This window comes from Opisthocomus hoazin, chromosome 4 (assembly GCF_030867145.1).
Source record: "Opisthocomus hoazin isolate bOpiHoa1 chromosome 4, bOpiHoa1.hap1, whole genome shotgun sequence".
NCBI classification, from domain to species: domain Eukaryota; kingdom Metazoa; phylum Chordata; class Aves; order Opisthocomiformes; family Opisthocomidae; genus Opisthocomus; species Opisthocomus hoazin.
Genome location: NC_134417.1, coordinates 73,097,882 through 73,114,040, shown reverse-complemented (window position 1 = coordinate 73,114,040; position 16,159 = coordinate 73,097,882). Strand labels below are relative to the sequence as shown.

The 16,159-nt window shown below is 37.3% G+C and overlaps 1 protein-coding gene across 4 annotated transcripts in view; it reads right to left on the bottom strand.

Annotated features, from left to right (window-relative positions):
* PLXDC2 (plexin domain containing 2) overlaps positions 1 to 16,159 on the bottom strand; it is a 283,407-nt gene that overhangs the window by 38,179 nt on the left and 229,069 nt on the right. For all 4 annotated transcript variants that reach the window (XM_075419491.1, XM_075419492.1, XM_075419493.1 and 1 more), the window contains 2 exons: positions 15,292 to 15,387; positions 14,304 to 14,385 (listed from right to left, as the gene is read on the bottom strand). In XM_075419491.1, the coding sequence (XP_075275606.1) occupies positions 14,304 to 14,385; positions 15,292 to 15,387 (178 nt within the window). The remainder of the gene's footprint in view (positions 1 to 14,303; positions 14,386 to 15,291; positions 15,388 to 16,159) is intronic.

Sequence of the window (16,159 nt, the reverse complement as noted above, 5' to 3'; positions counted from 1 at the left end):
TATTTCCAATTCAACTAGAAAGAAAGGGAAAAAAAATCCTATTTAAAGTGAGACTTGGCAGAGTTCTGATTAAAGAAGTATAGGAGGATATTTTCTCTAATTTAATGTCAGTTACAACAACAAAGGAAACATGATGAAAAGCAGATAAAGAATAAAACAGAAGCTTTTGCTAAAGGCTCTGCTTTGAATAACTACAAGGAAAAAGCAAGTGTAAGAGCAGGGCCCTAGAGTCAAATTTATGAGATTATGGTATCAGAATTTCCACCAGAATCAGCAGAAAATAATAACAATCAAACATGTTCGTTGAAAACCATAGGACCATACACTAATTCACAGCTCCTACACTTCCCATAGTACTCCCAGACATACGAATTGTAGAACTGGCAACGATACCGAAAAACATCAGGTCTCCAGTGGCATGCACCAAGGCACAAATTTCAGTCACACCCTGGCCAAGCTCACATTTTTTTCATATACATTTACTGGGATTTTGCTCCTTCACAAAAAAAAAACCACTGATAGCATTAATAAGTAGTAGAGTCCTGGGGATAGGATGAAAGTGGCCTGGTGCCTAGAGATAGTATGAAATAGGGCTGTGCATCTTTCTGTTATCACACATGAACTCCCAGCAACCACATAGCACATATCATGGCTGTTTCAGTACTAGTGGGCAACAGCATCTGACCTGCTAGAAAGATAAGTGCAGAGATGTTTTTGTTGGGCTAGGTTACTGGTCCCATTATATCTCCATCACAAATCTAAAATGAGTAAGAAGTCAAAGGAAGCAGGAGCTAGGACAGGAGGAGAAGGCATAATATGCTAAACTGACTCTACATAAGCCCATGTTCATATGTTTATAAAGGCATGCTAACAAATCAGGAGCACCTTCTGCACAGAAGACCATACAGAGTTTTGAAACTGCATATTCATACTACTGCATCTGTGGAAAGTATGGATGAATTAGGGTTAAGAAAGACACCTGCTGTAAAGGCTCAGCGAATTCTTCAGCTAGAGAGCAAAAGGAGGGAGGGACATGAAACATCTTGTAACTGGTTATGTTCAAAGGAACTTGAAGTTCATAAAGCTATTTGTTTCCCAGATTAGTATTCTGCTTGCATCTCATTTCTTCTCTAAAAGTGAGCCAAATTCTGAAATCAACGTTCAGCAAGAACAGCCTGCAAAACAGATTACCAAAGAATTGTAAACGGTTGGGGCTCATCAATTTCTTCATTAATTGCACATATTAGTATTTGTTATGATGTCTGGTGGTAAGCTAGTGGTTTCATGTTATATGATAATGCAGATATTGGAAGAGTTAATAGACCTGAACAGAGGGGCAACCAAAGATGTAACAATGTACAAAAAACCCTTGATATTTAGGAATAATACTGAGAAAACTTTGTTTATTTCTCTGAATTTGGGAATACCTCTTAAAGAGAAGTGTTAGAGTCCCCGCTGTTTAGGTGACTGGAAAGACTGATAAAATATATGTGCTATAGAGAATCAGTAGACTGTTGAGAAATTGAACAGTTTGCCTTAGCGGGTCTTAATCTCAGATTATTTAAATTTTATGAAGAGACATGTAGACTTCAGATTTGTCCAAATAAACTTTTCTGGCAACATTACATATCAGTATATGTACAGTAATATGTAAAATGTAAAATATTAAGCTAACAAGAAGAAACTTTTCATTTATGGCCCTTCTTTAAAGAGTGATATCTAGAAGGCTACGAGACAAATCTGATTTCACTGATGCTCAAGTTACATTGAGGTGTACAACCATAAGAGGTTAGCACTTCTGGAAAGCAGTTAAGACTCTTGTGATCATTCTGGCTGCTTCTATACTAGTAAAATAAATATGCCCAGAAATGTTCCTTGGCACTGAAGACTGCTGGCACAAAATAGCCTATGCCTGAATAAGCAAACTCTCTCAACCTTGAAAAGCAGAAGGTTGTACATGAACTGCCAACTGGGAATAATCCCTGCAACAGTCCAACTCCTGCACCATGCCTGAGAACTGCTCTGGACAGTGCTCCTGGGCATGGACTGAAATTATGACAGGGAACACCATAACTATTTAATGGCACAATCTTTTTCCAATGCACAGAAAGCTTCCCAGGCTCTGTTTAGTTTGCAAGTAATTCTATGTAAAAAAAATATTTGGTATGGGAAGATGAAATACAGCTGTACAAGTGACTGTTTTGTATGACTGCTGAACTGACCATTAAACAAATCTGACTGTGACTGCCATTCTGCATTACATTTCAGAGAAACAGAAAAAGTAAAGAAAGAGAAAATTTGATGTAGTGCAAAAAAATCCATTAAAAAATGATTGATTCCATTAAAAAATACTTGATTTATTGCCTTATTTTAGTTATTTCCCTTGTAATAAGAGCAGAGGAAATGAAGAATGAGAATCACTAAATTGGTGGAAGACAGATTTTTCCATAGCAATGCAGTGGGTTGGATGCTTATAAGAAGAGAAGAAAATTAATGTTTCCAGAAAAATACATGAACATTCATCCTATAAAGCATCCTAGAGTCAGGTGCCCATCTCCACAGACATGTCCTGAATTTATGTCCTGAATTTGGAGGTCTTCTGCAATGTTTTCTTCTCAGTTTCTGTTCTTTCACTTTTTAGAAACACATGAAATAAGGAAAGAAAGAAGCAGTTGAGAAAATTATTATCTAGCCAAACAATTTAAGGTACATTAGGGAGATGGCATCTGAGTTCTGTAACATAGTCTCATAAGCATTCAAATATTTGATAAAAGTTACACAGCAACTCATTTCTCAGAACTTACCATTTTCATGGTAAGGGAAGGAGTCAGGAACTACAAATTAAACTCTTCTCAGACATGAAAGGGAAGAAATCTGATACCTTGTTCCTCACTAAATTAATGTTCTGCCAAGATGGCCTACTAGACAAAATGCACCTACTGCACAATCATTATTTTTGTTTTTCTGTAACGGAATTTATCTACAAATTGTCCTGAAGTCGTAAAGCTTGAGTTGTTCAAATTTGTGTATTTTCTAATACATCATTGCTGGAAAAGAAAAAATTCCCAAGTCATCAAGCTGTTGTAAGCAGTAAAGTTGATTTATGTCAGTCCATTGGAAGAGAAAGCAAGATAAACTGCGAAATAACAGTAGCATTGCTCTATGTGTAATAATGTATAAATGTATTACAAAACAAGGAACTATGGATAACGGAACTAGTCTGTTTCAGTACTATCCTACCTTATATGAAGAAGAATTCAGCTAGGATTACAAAAAGTAATACTTTTCATTAGGAGTACCTTGCTTACATATTTGGCTCATAAACTGGGAGAACTGTTGTTTTAGGGCCTAACTGTTGTCTTGAGAATCTAAGCACCTACTTATGTTTTCTTTCTTTTTTTCCCTTAGTTTCCATATTAGAACTTTGAAGGGTTTTTCTCTCTGAAGTCAAAACTCCTCATATGCTGCCATACTTTTCTTTCAGGAGTAGTGACCATGAACTATTTAAAAATTCACTATTTTCATTAGGGGAAGAGACCAGTCAACTTATTTCTAACTCTTCTAGTAGCACGGGAATAGTAGCTAGCGTAAAATAATATAAATAACTATACATGATAGTCAACAGAGAGAGATGTGGATAAAAATATTGATAGTTTAGCAAATAAAGGTAACGCTTTCAGACAAATTAGTATTAGTTAGGCCAAGGAAAATTAGCAAATTTCAGTGGTGTGAAAAGAGATGAGTTGGGACTTTACACACACAAGACCTGAAAGAAACAGCCTAAGTGCCAAAAAGACAATCTATGCAGGGTAAAAATGATGCTGTAGCCAAGATGATATCTTGATATCTGATTATTTTAGGTTAAGATATATTGTAGTAAGACATCCAAAGAGGAGTTTGAGACTGCATTCCTCTGTCTTTGAACATACGAAGTCTGTCTTGTTCATACAAAGGACATTCCTATCTGCAGATGTCAAAACCTTTTTGATGCTCTGTCTCTGAATTCAGGTAAAGTAGGAAAAATTTCAACCTTACCTGGTAACTTCCCTTTCAGTGTTTATGAAGTAATCTTTAACATTTAATTAACATCCTAACCATTATGCATTATATTTTATGTACCCAATCATGGAATCTTAAAGGTTGGAAAAGACCTCTAAGATCATCAAGTCCAACTGTCAACCTGTCACCACCATGCCTGCTAAACCATGTCCTGAAGTGCCACATCTACACGATTTTTGAACACTTCCAGGGATGGTGACTCCACCACTTCCCTGGGTAGCCTGTTTCAATGCCTGACCACTCTTTCAGTAAAGAAATTTTCCCTAATATCCAATCCAAACCTCCCCTGGCACAACTTGAGGTCATTTCCTTTCACTCTATTGCTAGTTACTTGGGAGAAGAGACCAACACCTGCCTCACTACAACCTCCTTTCAGGTAGTTGTAGAGAGCAATAAGGTCTCCCCTCAGCCTCCTCTTCTCCAGACTAAACAATCCCAGTTCTCTCAGCCGCTCCTCATAAGACTGTTTCTCTAGACTCTTCACCAGCTTTGTTGCCCTTCTCTGGACACGCTCCAGCAACTCAATGTCGTTCTTGTAGTGAGGGGCCCAAAACTGAACACAGTATTCATGGTGCGGCCTCACCAGTGCTGAGTACAGGGGCACGATCACTTACCTGCTCCTGACGGCCACACAACGTAATGGATGAGCATGTTGTTAAGTATAAATCTTTTAATTTGTTATCAGGTTAGCCATTTTTCTTTGAGATGTGTTCCTTGCACTATTCCGATTATACAATTAAAGTCTAAATGTTACATTAAACCACCATTTGAGACATTTATTTGGGAACCAGCCAGGCTGTAGTGCCCCATACAGAAACTCAGTCCTGAAAAAGCCTGTCATGTGGCATAGAACAATGACCAGTAGTCTGAAATAGGAACATGTTTGAATCAAAACTTTCTGGTAGTAGCTATCAATGTAAGAAATGAACAGATAAAAATGAAACCAAACAGAAAAGAATCTGGGGCTGCTGTGTGACACAATGTGGTGCAGTTCTACCAGCAAATGACTGTTTAATCCCAGAGAGAATGCCTGTTTAACAGAGCAGAGAAATACCCACTATTATGGCTATAGCACTCCTCAGGATAAATAAATAATGCAGAGTTAAGAATGAACTCATTGCTGTCAGGATTTGGAAGATTTATGGCTGGCACAGAAGTTGCAGTTCTAGGTTCATCAAAGACTGAGTGGAGTTTTGTCTTATTATTCTAATACAATAAATGAAGAATAAAAAGTTACTAGTATGAAAAAGAATTGCAAAAGAAGTTTCTACAGAAAAGAGCTGTGCTACCTACCTATTTATCTAGTGTTTTATTACTATGCTTTCTTAGGTGCATCTGTGAAATTAAACATGGAAAATTAAACACAGATTTTTGTGCTCTTCCAAATTAATCAGCAAAAGTAAATATTATCAAAGGTATAAATAACAGATGGATGTCTATTTTTCCGTCCTCTCAATGGGATTTAAGTGCTTAACTCTTTTCTATATCTTTGATAACTATTTCCTGCATTTACAATATGACACCTTAGGAATGTGATATATTTGATAGATCTACATGAGACTTTGCATTAAGGTTTTAAAACAGCCCGGGCAGTGGTCCTTTTTATATTGACTCTGATAGCTATGTCTTGGCCAAGCTGTGTTACAAAATTGGATGCCACAGAAACCTGCAGAGTGGATAATGAACAGAATTTCTAAGCTCCAGAAGACACAGCAACAACTCTGGCAAGGGAATGAATAGCTAGTAAAACCAATCTCAAATTTTGAAAGGCAAATGATACAGTGAGAAAGACAAATATACAATATGAGTAGCGTGAGTGCTGTGGCTTAAATAAATCACTGTTTTTATTTCTAGTGGTGCTGGGTTGATGGTTGGACTGGATGATCTCAGAGGTCTTTTCCAACCTTAATGATTCTATGATTCTATGAAGAAATATCAAGATGATGCCCAGCCTTCAGGTCCAGGATTTCATAGAACTTATTTCAACAGAAAGATTAGGATTTCAGAGTAACGAGAATTGTAGCAATCTTCTCCCCATTTTCTGGAAATAATTTAAAGTTTTGCAACCTAGTCTTGCATTTCCTAAAATCTGCATCAGTTATGAGCATAACTGTTGTCCTCAAGTTGTTCCGAGTTATTCAGGAAAACTAAGCAAGGCATATTTATGTAGAAGTGTGTGACTAATGCTGCAGCTGCAAGAAATCTGTCTAGTTTCTGTATGAAAGCAGGATTCAAACTCAGGTAGGTGGATATCAAATCTATTAAGGGCAGGATAGGGATAGTTTCATTCTCTAGCTTGGGGTTGTTGAGAACATCAGCGAGCAGAAAGGAGGACACCGCAGAACATGTGGAGAAAGGAAACTCAAGGAATGAAGCTCATAAGACAAAGTTCTGCTAGTGCAGCAAAAAATCTCAGATGTTTGCCTTGAAAAACTATTTCACAAAGCTCTCAGGTGATGTGTCCATTTTAAGACATCAGCTTTGAGCGAGGCAAGGTGATGATTCTACTCTAGTGGGTCTCACACTGTATCTGGTCAATTGTCTGGTCTTGCTCTGCTGTGTCCTAGGCCGCTGAGAGCTGCTGCACCTTCACTAGACTTCTGTTCATAGATTGAACTTGAACTTTTTAGGTTTATTTGTATTAATCATAGGAATTGTACCAGACAATCTGTGCTCAAGGGGAACTACAGAAATTCTACAATAATTCCACAAACTTGTCCAAGAGTGTAGAAAGGCTATTTATCTGCTTTATCCGTGTATCTATCTTGGTGAAAACTTAGCTCATCTGGCTGCAGGCTAACTTTCAATAAAAACATGTTGAGAGCTCAGGTTCATCTATGTTCCATAACAGTACTTTTAAATGTACCATTATGTACATTTTACTGATATGTACACCTTTACTATTATGTATTTTTAACTATAACTTCAGGTTCACTGAAGCTTACTCTGTCTTCTAAACAGAACTGCCATCCCACTTGAGAAGATCTATTACTATGACCTTGTGAGGCTTCTTTTGTCAAACAATACCATCACTGGGCTCACTTTGCTTTGAGAAAACGCTTTGTTCATTAAGCTCTTCTGTGTCACTTTCTTTTCTTGCTTTGCTCCCACCATGCTTGCCCTGCATACAAAATTCTCAATTATTGAATGCTAATTTCCTACCAGTTTCTTGCAATTCATGCATTCAAATTAGTTTGTCAAATTAAGAGTGAGCAGCTTGGAAAGGATTTGAAGAAGTTGGGTGTGGAGCAATTTTCTGCTCAATAAAGTATAGCTCTAGTTATCGCATCATTCTTATTAGCAACATATCAGGGCTGACAAATTTACACATTCATTCCTCATACATTTGTTGCACTTGATTAAAAAGACAAATTGCTGTTTCAACACCACTTTTAAAACAGAAGAAAAATACATTGCATTTTAATTAGAGCAAACTCTGACAAAGTGCCAGAATTTCTACTTCTCAGTTTTTCAGTATGATTGATCCATAATTGGACAGAAAGAGTATACAAGTTAGACAAATAGTACCAATATTACTTTTAATTTATCACATGGTAAATTTGACCTAATTCAACAATCTGCTTGTCAAGACCTAGGTGTTAGGAGTCTGCCATGCTTTCATATAAAACCATTCCAGCATAAAGAACTGCTGCAGTGGAATACAAATTCTGGAGACAGGCAGAATCTGGGCACATTTCTTTGACTTTGCCTGAAGCAGCAGTATGATTAGCAAATTCAGGAAGTTGTACACATTGATAAAATGGAATACACTTTACAGAATACAGCATATTTTAAACCTCTAGACTTTCTAAAGCATTTAAATGAGATTTTCCTTGTCATTTGTATATGAATCTATTACACTGATTGGATTATATATGCTCCCTCTGGTGGTTTACTTAATCCATACAAATGCCTTATTTTTTTTTGTTTTGTAATTCAATGGCTAAGATACTGTGGCCAATTTTGTAATAACAGCATAGTACTGTCAGTTCAATAGTGTTGGGATAAAAACAGCCTGAGTATAAATCAGCAAGCCTTCCTCCTATCTTTTAATTTGGAATTGAAATATGCAATATCCCTAAAGCAAATGAACATGGAAAATTAAAATAGTTAAAGCCAGGAAGTATGTAAAAGTGAACATCTGAATACAAATTGAACTCTACAAATGGTTGCTTATGAATTTTGGGACAGAAGCAAAAATATTTTCAGGCTCACAGGGTAAAACTCCCTTCCTTGCACTGTACTAAGTGTTTTGCCACCTTTCACTGCAATGCCCAAGCTTGTTACGTTACCCATCAAACCAACAGTAACTTCAGTTCTGTGCCTTCATTGTAATTTCTTTGCATAAGAAGAGTTTTCAAGGACTGTATTCATAACATCTGTGTTAAAACCTGCTAGATTTCAAGGTGTGTGGGGTTTTTTTTGGTGTTTGTTTGTTTTTTTTTTTTTTTTTTAAGAAATTTATCGTTTTGGTAAAAGAACCTGAAGGGCTTAGACCAAAGTGTGTCACAACAGGAGATGTTCAGTACACGCTCACTGCACAATTAAGCTAATGTATCTGCACTCCCAAATCATGAGTATTTTTGTCCTGACCTCATCTATCGCCTTTCCTTTCTCTGCTCCATAATGGAATCTACAACTTTTGTTACAGTGTCAGCTGTCAACTAGAAGATGAGGGAAATGTAGATACCAAATAGTACGCTATGTGTGGAGAAAGACTCTGTGTTTCTTGCTTGGATTTAATTATTTTCTTTTGTAAATCTGGGTTTTTATGTAGTCAGATTTTATGACATTTTTGTGCTTTTTTGTAATTCTGTATGGGTGGTGTTTTGCTCAGCTGATAAATATTTTAGGTTACATAGACTATTACTTATACTACAGTATTTGATTCAACACAATTTTAATGAAAACGTGTCTTGTCACGTAGGGCATACAGAACAACAAACAAACAAAAAACTCAACCTTTTTTCTCTTCGTGATATGAAAAATTTCCAGACATAAACTCATTTTTGAAGTTAACTAAACATGTTTCCAATTTCTTTCTAAACTAAGAATAAACCAACAAGACATTTCAAGCTTGCCCAGAAGTTCAGAAGACAAATAGTAGGCAACCATTTTTTACCTCATTTACCATAAAGGCACCATGGAAAACTGTCACTTCATATTTTAACTGCAAAATGTTTTCTTAAGAACTGCAAGTGCCTAACAATTTTCCATTCCCTGCTTTCCAGCTAATCAGCATGGAATGCAAAGCAACTTGTTTCTTTACTACCTGCTTAGATGGGAACAGTGATTATCATAATAAAAGATTAGAATTAGCAAGACTTAAATTGCATTATTGCTACTATTCCCAGAATAATTTCTGATTTTTCATTTTGCTCTGAACACTTTCCATAAAAACCAGCTATAACCTTTTCATTTACACAGCTAGTGCTGTTGTAGGCATACGGGATTAAGCATTGAGGGGAACTGTATCACAAGAGGGATTCTTTCATCTTTTTAGCTCAGGATTATTTCAAGAGTACAAGAAGCTTTGGGAGCTATGCGCACACACATGAGCAGAATGACTCTGCATAGAGTGCATGGAGTGTCCTGGCTCATCACTGCACACAGAAAGGCCAACATGGGAATTTGTGCAGCCTGTTCCAGTGCACGTCTCAAACTGGGAGTTTGCACTGCACAGCTCAATATCAGATGCTGGTATGATTTCAAACTAGATCATTCAATGCATACTCTGGAAAGCAGAGACTCTTAAGGGTGAAAGTGCATTTAAGCATGTAACATGAGCAAGATCATTCTGTGAACTGGGACTTCTAAAGCTGAATCTCTCTTCCCTTGCCGACCCAGGAGAGTCGCCTTAAAGCTTCCAAAAACTTTCCTAGAAAATGACATCTCTAACATGCAGGCTATATCAAATGCTTGGAGTATACAAACATCTTCAGAAATGTGAAAAAAATTATATAAACAGACTGAACATTAATGAATTCTCCCAGTTTTTACATGCTGGCAAGTCAGAGATAATGAAGAGTGACTAATCCAAGTTTCAGCCACAGGTGACTGCTATGAGACAGATGCTAAGTGTTTCAGGCATTTTACAGACATTGGTCCTTGTGTAGGAGAAAGCAACGATACCACCTTATTTTACATATTTATAGTTAGTTGCTTTCACTTATGGAACAGTTTTACTTATGGAACAGTTACGGAACATACACGGTTCAAAAAAATATTAGCTCCTATGGGGATCCTCCATTTGCTGTAGTCAGAAGGAAATGATGTGCCTTTGGTTTAGTGAAGAAACTGTATGACGTACATCATATTGGATTTCAGAGTGGGTAGTTTGATGATCCCTTGTGAAGAAGGAAAACTGTGATTTAAGCCTGTAGAGAGTGACAGGAATAGACGATTTTGATCGGAATCACCTACATGAAGCGCATGCCTCTCCGAAGATTGCAGAGTTTGCACAGCAGCTGAGCTGAAGTTACAGGTAGGAAACAACCCACTGTTGCAGAATAAAGTTATTTTCATTCCAACACAGATTGCCCACATGGGGGAGTACAGTTATTCTGCAATGGCTCTGCTGGTCAATTTTCCTTGTTCAGTTACAGGCTTTATATATACTTTCTGTTTTTCCAACAACTGTACTTTGTTGCATCAAGCGTTCAACAAATGGTTTACATTTTATGCAAAGAAAAACAGATACAAGATGCTGCTCTTGGTAGCAATATTGCTCTGGTTAAATGGAGCCATAACTTGTTGAGAAGAAAGGTTGATAGAACTGGTATAGTTTTGTTTCCTGCTGGATACATGTTTGCTTGTCACCCACATGGAAGCCTGTCTGCTCTGGGAGATCTTTGCTTTAGAGTACCAAAGTACTACTGTGGCTCAACAGGAAGTTTCTGTTACAGCTGCATCTGACCCTCATTGCTCCCTAACAGACTCCTCACCAGCAAGCAGGCATTCTCCTTCTGCAGAAATGGGACCATGGAATCAGTTGGTAGATTACTGCCACACTGGAAACCTGTCACTGTCAAGTTAAAGGCCTTCTTCAGGCTTTTGCACCAAAGGCTAATTGCCTTCCTCACCCCAGTCTTTGCCTACATGCAAGAGAGACAGCCTTTGGCTTCTCACCTCCCAAATCAGCATGTCCAGGCAGCTTTGCAACTCAGCAGCACTACTCAGGCATTACTCCTAAGCATCTGCTTCCACTTCAAAAACCCCTCAAAACTCATTTGAAAGGGGACTGTAAATATTAATTTTCTTTGCACTCTAGGCACTTCTGAAACGTCAAAGTTAATATTTCATGTAATACTTTGCCCTTGTTTTTCCAAGCAGATTTTATTCTGCTGCAGCAGAACAATGTATATCACAACAGGAGATAAAAGTCTAGGTTAATTTACAAGGCTGGTGGCTGGAGAGCAGTGACATAAAGAAAAAGCTGGAGAACTGTGATGGAATAACTCATATTTTTCCACCACTTATGATTTTTAACCAGGACACTTAGGTTCTCTTGTTGAGCAAGTGCATCTTTGTCACGTGCATTTTAACAGAGTAAACTGATTTTTGAGGAGAGAAAAACCACAATGTGGTACTGAAGTAAATGATTCTGGGTATTCTCCTGTGGTCCAGACATCTCAACTGAGACCTGAATAAGGCTTTTTTTTTTTTTTTTTTTTTTTTTTTTTTGCATCTACCTAAAATGAAAAACATACTAAGGAACAGCAAGGTAAAAGAAGAGAGGCACTGGACTGGACTAGAAGGCAGGTGAGAGTATCCAGAACAGGGAGGGAACAAAAATTGTCAAAGCTGAGACAGGAATGAGTCCTGATCACTGGGATACTGCAGTGTAATGTACCCTAACTAAATAAATACTCATTCTTTACATTTTGGAAAGCAAGTTGCCTCTTTTCACAAAATATGTATCCACTTATTATTTCAGATCTGTTTCTCTGTAGAACTGAATTAGTTAAAATAAGTTGCTGATTTCAGAAGCTGGAGGAGAGAGGCCAAGAAAGGTAATGGGGCCTGAGGCAGCCATCATCGACCAAAACTGTGTTTCTGGAGAAAATAAAATTTAAAAAAAATCAGATGCAAAATCTAGTATAATATTAGAATGTTCAGGGGACTGGACCATATTCTCAGAGCTTTTCAAGACCCAGCTGAACAAAGTCATGAACAAACTATTCTGATCTCACAGCTGGCCCTGCTTTGAGTAGGAGGTTAGACTAGATGAACTCCAGCCAATCTTCCCAGTCTGAACTACTTTATGATTCTGAACACAATTCTCCATTTGCTTAGATCTGTCTGAATATCACTCTTCCTTATAGATGCAAATTGGATAGTATGACTGTTTTAAACTACTGAAATTCCCATGTAGAGGCATAATCTTAGTTTGCTTTTCCGGATCCATCCTTTTTTTAAGGAATTGACTCCTGTTCCTGCTTTTGCAGCTAGTCAGACAATGTCTAAACACAGCCTGCATGAAATGACAGTCTCACTACTGTCAGTAATAGGCTAATTAACAGCAGTAAAACTGTTCACTCTGTCTGCTACAGCTCTTCAAAGGCACAACTGTGCTGCAGAGTGGAGCCAGCTTTTTTTGGGAAAAAGTGCAGGACTGCCTCACAGTAGGTTCATCTTTGATTGCAGTTTGATCTTCAGAGGCAAAATGAAAAGCATTTTTTTCACGCAAATTTTAATTGAATAGAAATAGGTGTGTTGTCACTGTGTATTTTTCGGCAGTAAATTGAATCTTGCCAGTTGTGAAGGGACAGCCACAAATTCACCTAAATAAGTGGAAAGCAACACAGTGCAATTACATGCCTGGTGTTGCCTCCTGCTAAAGGTGAAGGATAAAATTCTTTCAGTTCTGCAAAATGAATTTGTGCCTCAGTAAGCAAAACAGATTTTCCAGCAATTCCAGAACTCGGGAAACTCAGTTCTTCAGAAAATACAGAGCAAAACAAAGGATCTCAAGGTCTGCCTGTTCTTCATAAGAGGTCTGAACTTTACTGTCTCTTCAAATCTTATCTGCTAGAATCAAGTTTATCCACAGAAAAATGAGAACTGTGGCCAAAAAGTAACAGACTTTGCTCGGATCAAAGCCAACCGATTCTCAGTGCTACAACATTTATTAATGGAAGTAGAATCAAGCAATTCTTGAAAGCAAGAAATTGGCTAAAGCAAGCAAGACCTCTTCATGTTTGCTCGGAACAGTTTTCTACAATTATCCTTACTCTTGACCATGCTTGATATGTTTTCTACGAAATGATTTAATTTAGTTCTAATTCCACTCAAGAGATTTTTGCAAGACAAACTGAAAACAGAGTGACTTCTCAAATGACTTACTAAGGGAGTAGAAGCTTAAGAAGATGTAATAAAAGTGACCTGAAGTTCCTAATCCTGTACCATGTTTGTCAGCTACTTATCAGTTCTTCAGCATGGTATCAAATTATTACACTGTTTTAGACTGTTAATAGTGTTTTCTCCTTTCATTGTGCACCTGTTTAATACATAACATTTCTGAAACTAATCATTAGAGTTAAAAAACAACAAATGCCCATTCTGCTACTGCATTTTGTGTCAGAGAAGTGGTGTTAAAGATTCTTGCTATGAAGGTCAGTGAGTGAAGAACTTTCTGGAAAAGCTACAGCTGGAGAGTTTCCATTTTTCTGTCTGAGCTTCAGCTGCTCCACAGAGTCTAAATGCTCCTGCTGCTGACTTGACTGTCCTTGTTAATGTGGCAGTGATAGGCTGTGGAGACCCAATATTCCCACTATGTATAATGAGAAGTTAAAAGAGAAAAGACTCTGAGCCTTTGGATGTGTCAGTCTCCCTATTGTTAAGAGACCAAATATGTCTTTACAATTACGTTACGACCCCACATCTACATGTGGTTAAATTATTTTTGATGAAGTCAGGGATACAGGGAGAAAATACAAATTTTATTATGATTTCTACTTCTTGTTCTCCTTCAGAAGGATTTTAAAGTAGGGTTAAGGAAATAGGAACAAGGCCGTAAGTCCCAAAACAACTGTTTTGACCATTCTTGCCTAGCTGCTTTGCTGAAGTGAAATTGGACAATGATGTGTTGCTAGTGATCAAAACTGAGGTGTATGTTCATGTGAATGCATGTATTTAAGACCTAAATACAGGTCTTTGTGCCAAATAAACTATGGGCAATGTTTTTGGATATCCCTTGAGCACAGCTGCATACCCACACAAAAAAGAAAAATCATTTTCTTTACCTTTGGAGTTTACTGCACCAGCTGCAGTTGAAACCAATCTGGGCAGTGACACAGGGACCACAGCTGGTAAACTGGAGACAAGCTGGGACGTAGATAAACAAGCACAAATTATTACATTAGTCTTACAAATAATTCTTATAAAGGCATAAAAGAAGTAAACATCTTCTGATAATACAAACTTAAGGACTCACAATGTTCACACATGTCCAAAGTAAGATTGTGGTGCATTGTGCATTTCACAACCTTATACACACACGTACATTTTATCTGTAGGATTCCACTGGTATTCCATCTGTAAAGATATTCCCACTTCCACATCTGTTCATTCAGCTTCATTGCTAAATTCTTATCTTTCTGTTTAATATTAAGTATTTTCTTAAATCTCTTTGTTCCCTGGCTCCAGTGTTCCTTGGTGTTGCTAACATGCAGACATAAGCAGATAATAAGACTGACAGGAGAGTGTACAAGAACTATAATTGGATTAAAAAAAAGAAAAATAGCTATTTCCATTTTTTTTTCAGTAGTACAGCTGGCAGTTTAAACCGAGAGATTGCTAAGCAATGTAGGTTTGCCTTGGACAAAAGAGGCAGATGAACTGTAAAACGTGTTTGGGGATATTCCTTCACAGTGTGATGCACAGTATACAGAAGAATTTGTGTTTGCCTTGCAAACATGCAAACTGTTCTTTTTTTTTTGAGGAAACAAATTTAAAGGAAATATAATCATTCTTCTGAAAAGACGATTTGGCACAGATTTCATTCAAAACCTAGTGGGAGCTATATATCTATAAACTAACTTCAGATACATGAGGATGCACTAGATAATGCATCATCCATCTGGGAATAAATTTGAGAGAGTACAAATGAATCTGTCCCTGATTGCAAGCCCACAGATAAAACAGAATATTTAAAACTGCATATGTGTTGCTGGGAGGGGAAAGGGGGATCCTTCCCAGATCTGGCTCTTGCCCATGTTATGTTTTACTTACTTGGAAGAGGTATCATTTCAACAGCTGAGAGATTGGTAATCTTTGACATCTGTAGCTCCACCCTGTGGTACTCATAAATTGTTCTTCTACGGACATCTACCAGGAAAGAAAAATAAAAATATTTTCACACTTTCCTATTTTGCAGTCTGTAGATTGTGAAAAATAGTGAATGTAATGATTGCTCATTGTTCCTTAGGTGCACACATGACACCAGTTTTCCTCAAGAATATATTTTTAACTTTACACATCATGAAGGAACATGTAAAAGGTACAGACAGAGAATTTTTCACTTGAGAAACCATCAAAGCTGACAGAACAGGTACCTATTCCTGGTAAAGGTCTATGAAAATGCTGAGTGTGCTCTCAAGCGTATTAGTCATTCATTTAGGTAGAAATTCTAGAAAGTATATTGTCAGACATTTTAGGGTGTATTTCAGATGCTTGCTTTCATAAGACATATCTCAGTTTACAGACTTGAGAGAAATGTTTTATATAGTCACTTTGTCAGTTCTTGTGAAGATGTGCAAACAAGACTGGTTTCGTTGCTCAATTTGTTAGCTACAAGCTAGCTCACATCTAAATATACTAGAACATTTTTTCATATTATAACATTACATTAAAGAAGACAAGTCTTCCTAAACAGCCAGTGTTACACATAATCTTTACATAAGCTATCTGCACCTAAGTTTCTCAAAGCAGAAATTCAATACAGTCAATGCACTGTTCTTATGGGTTATGAAGACACAGATGACTGCAAGAACCAAGCACAACACAAGTGTGAAAATATCACATAATTATTAGTTCCCAGATCAATATCCTATCATATATTCTGAGTATTCCTGATTTTAAGTACACAGATGCAAACTGG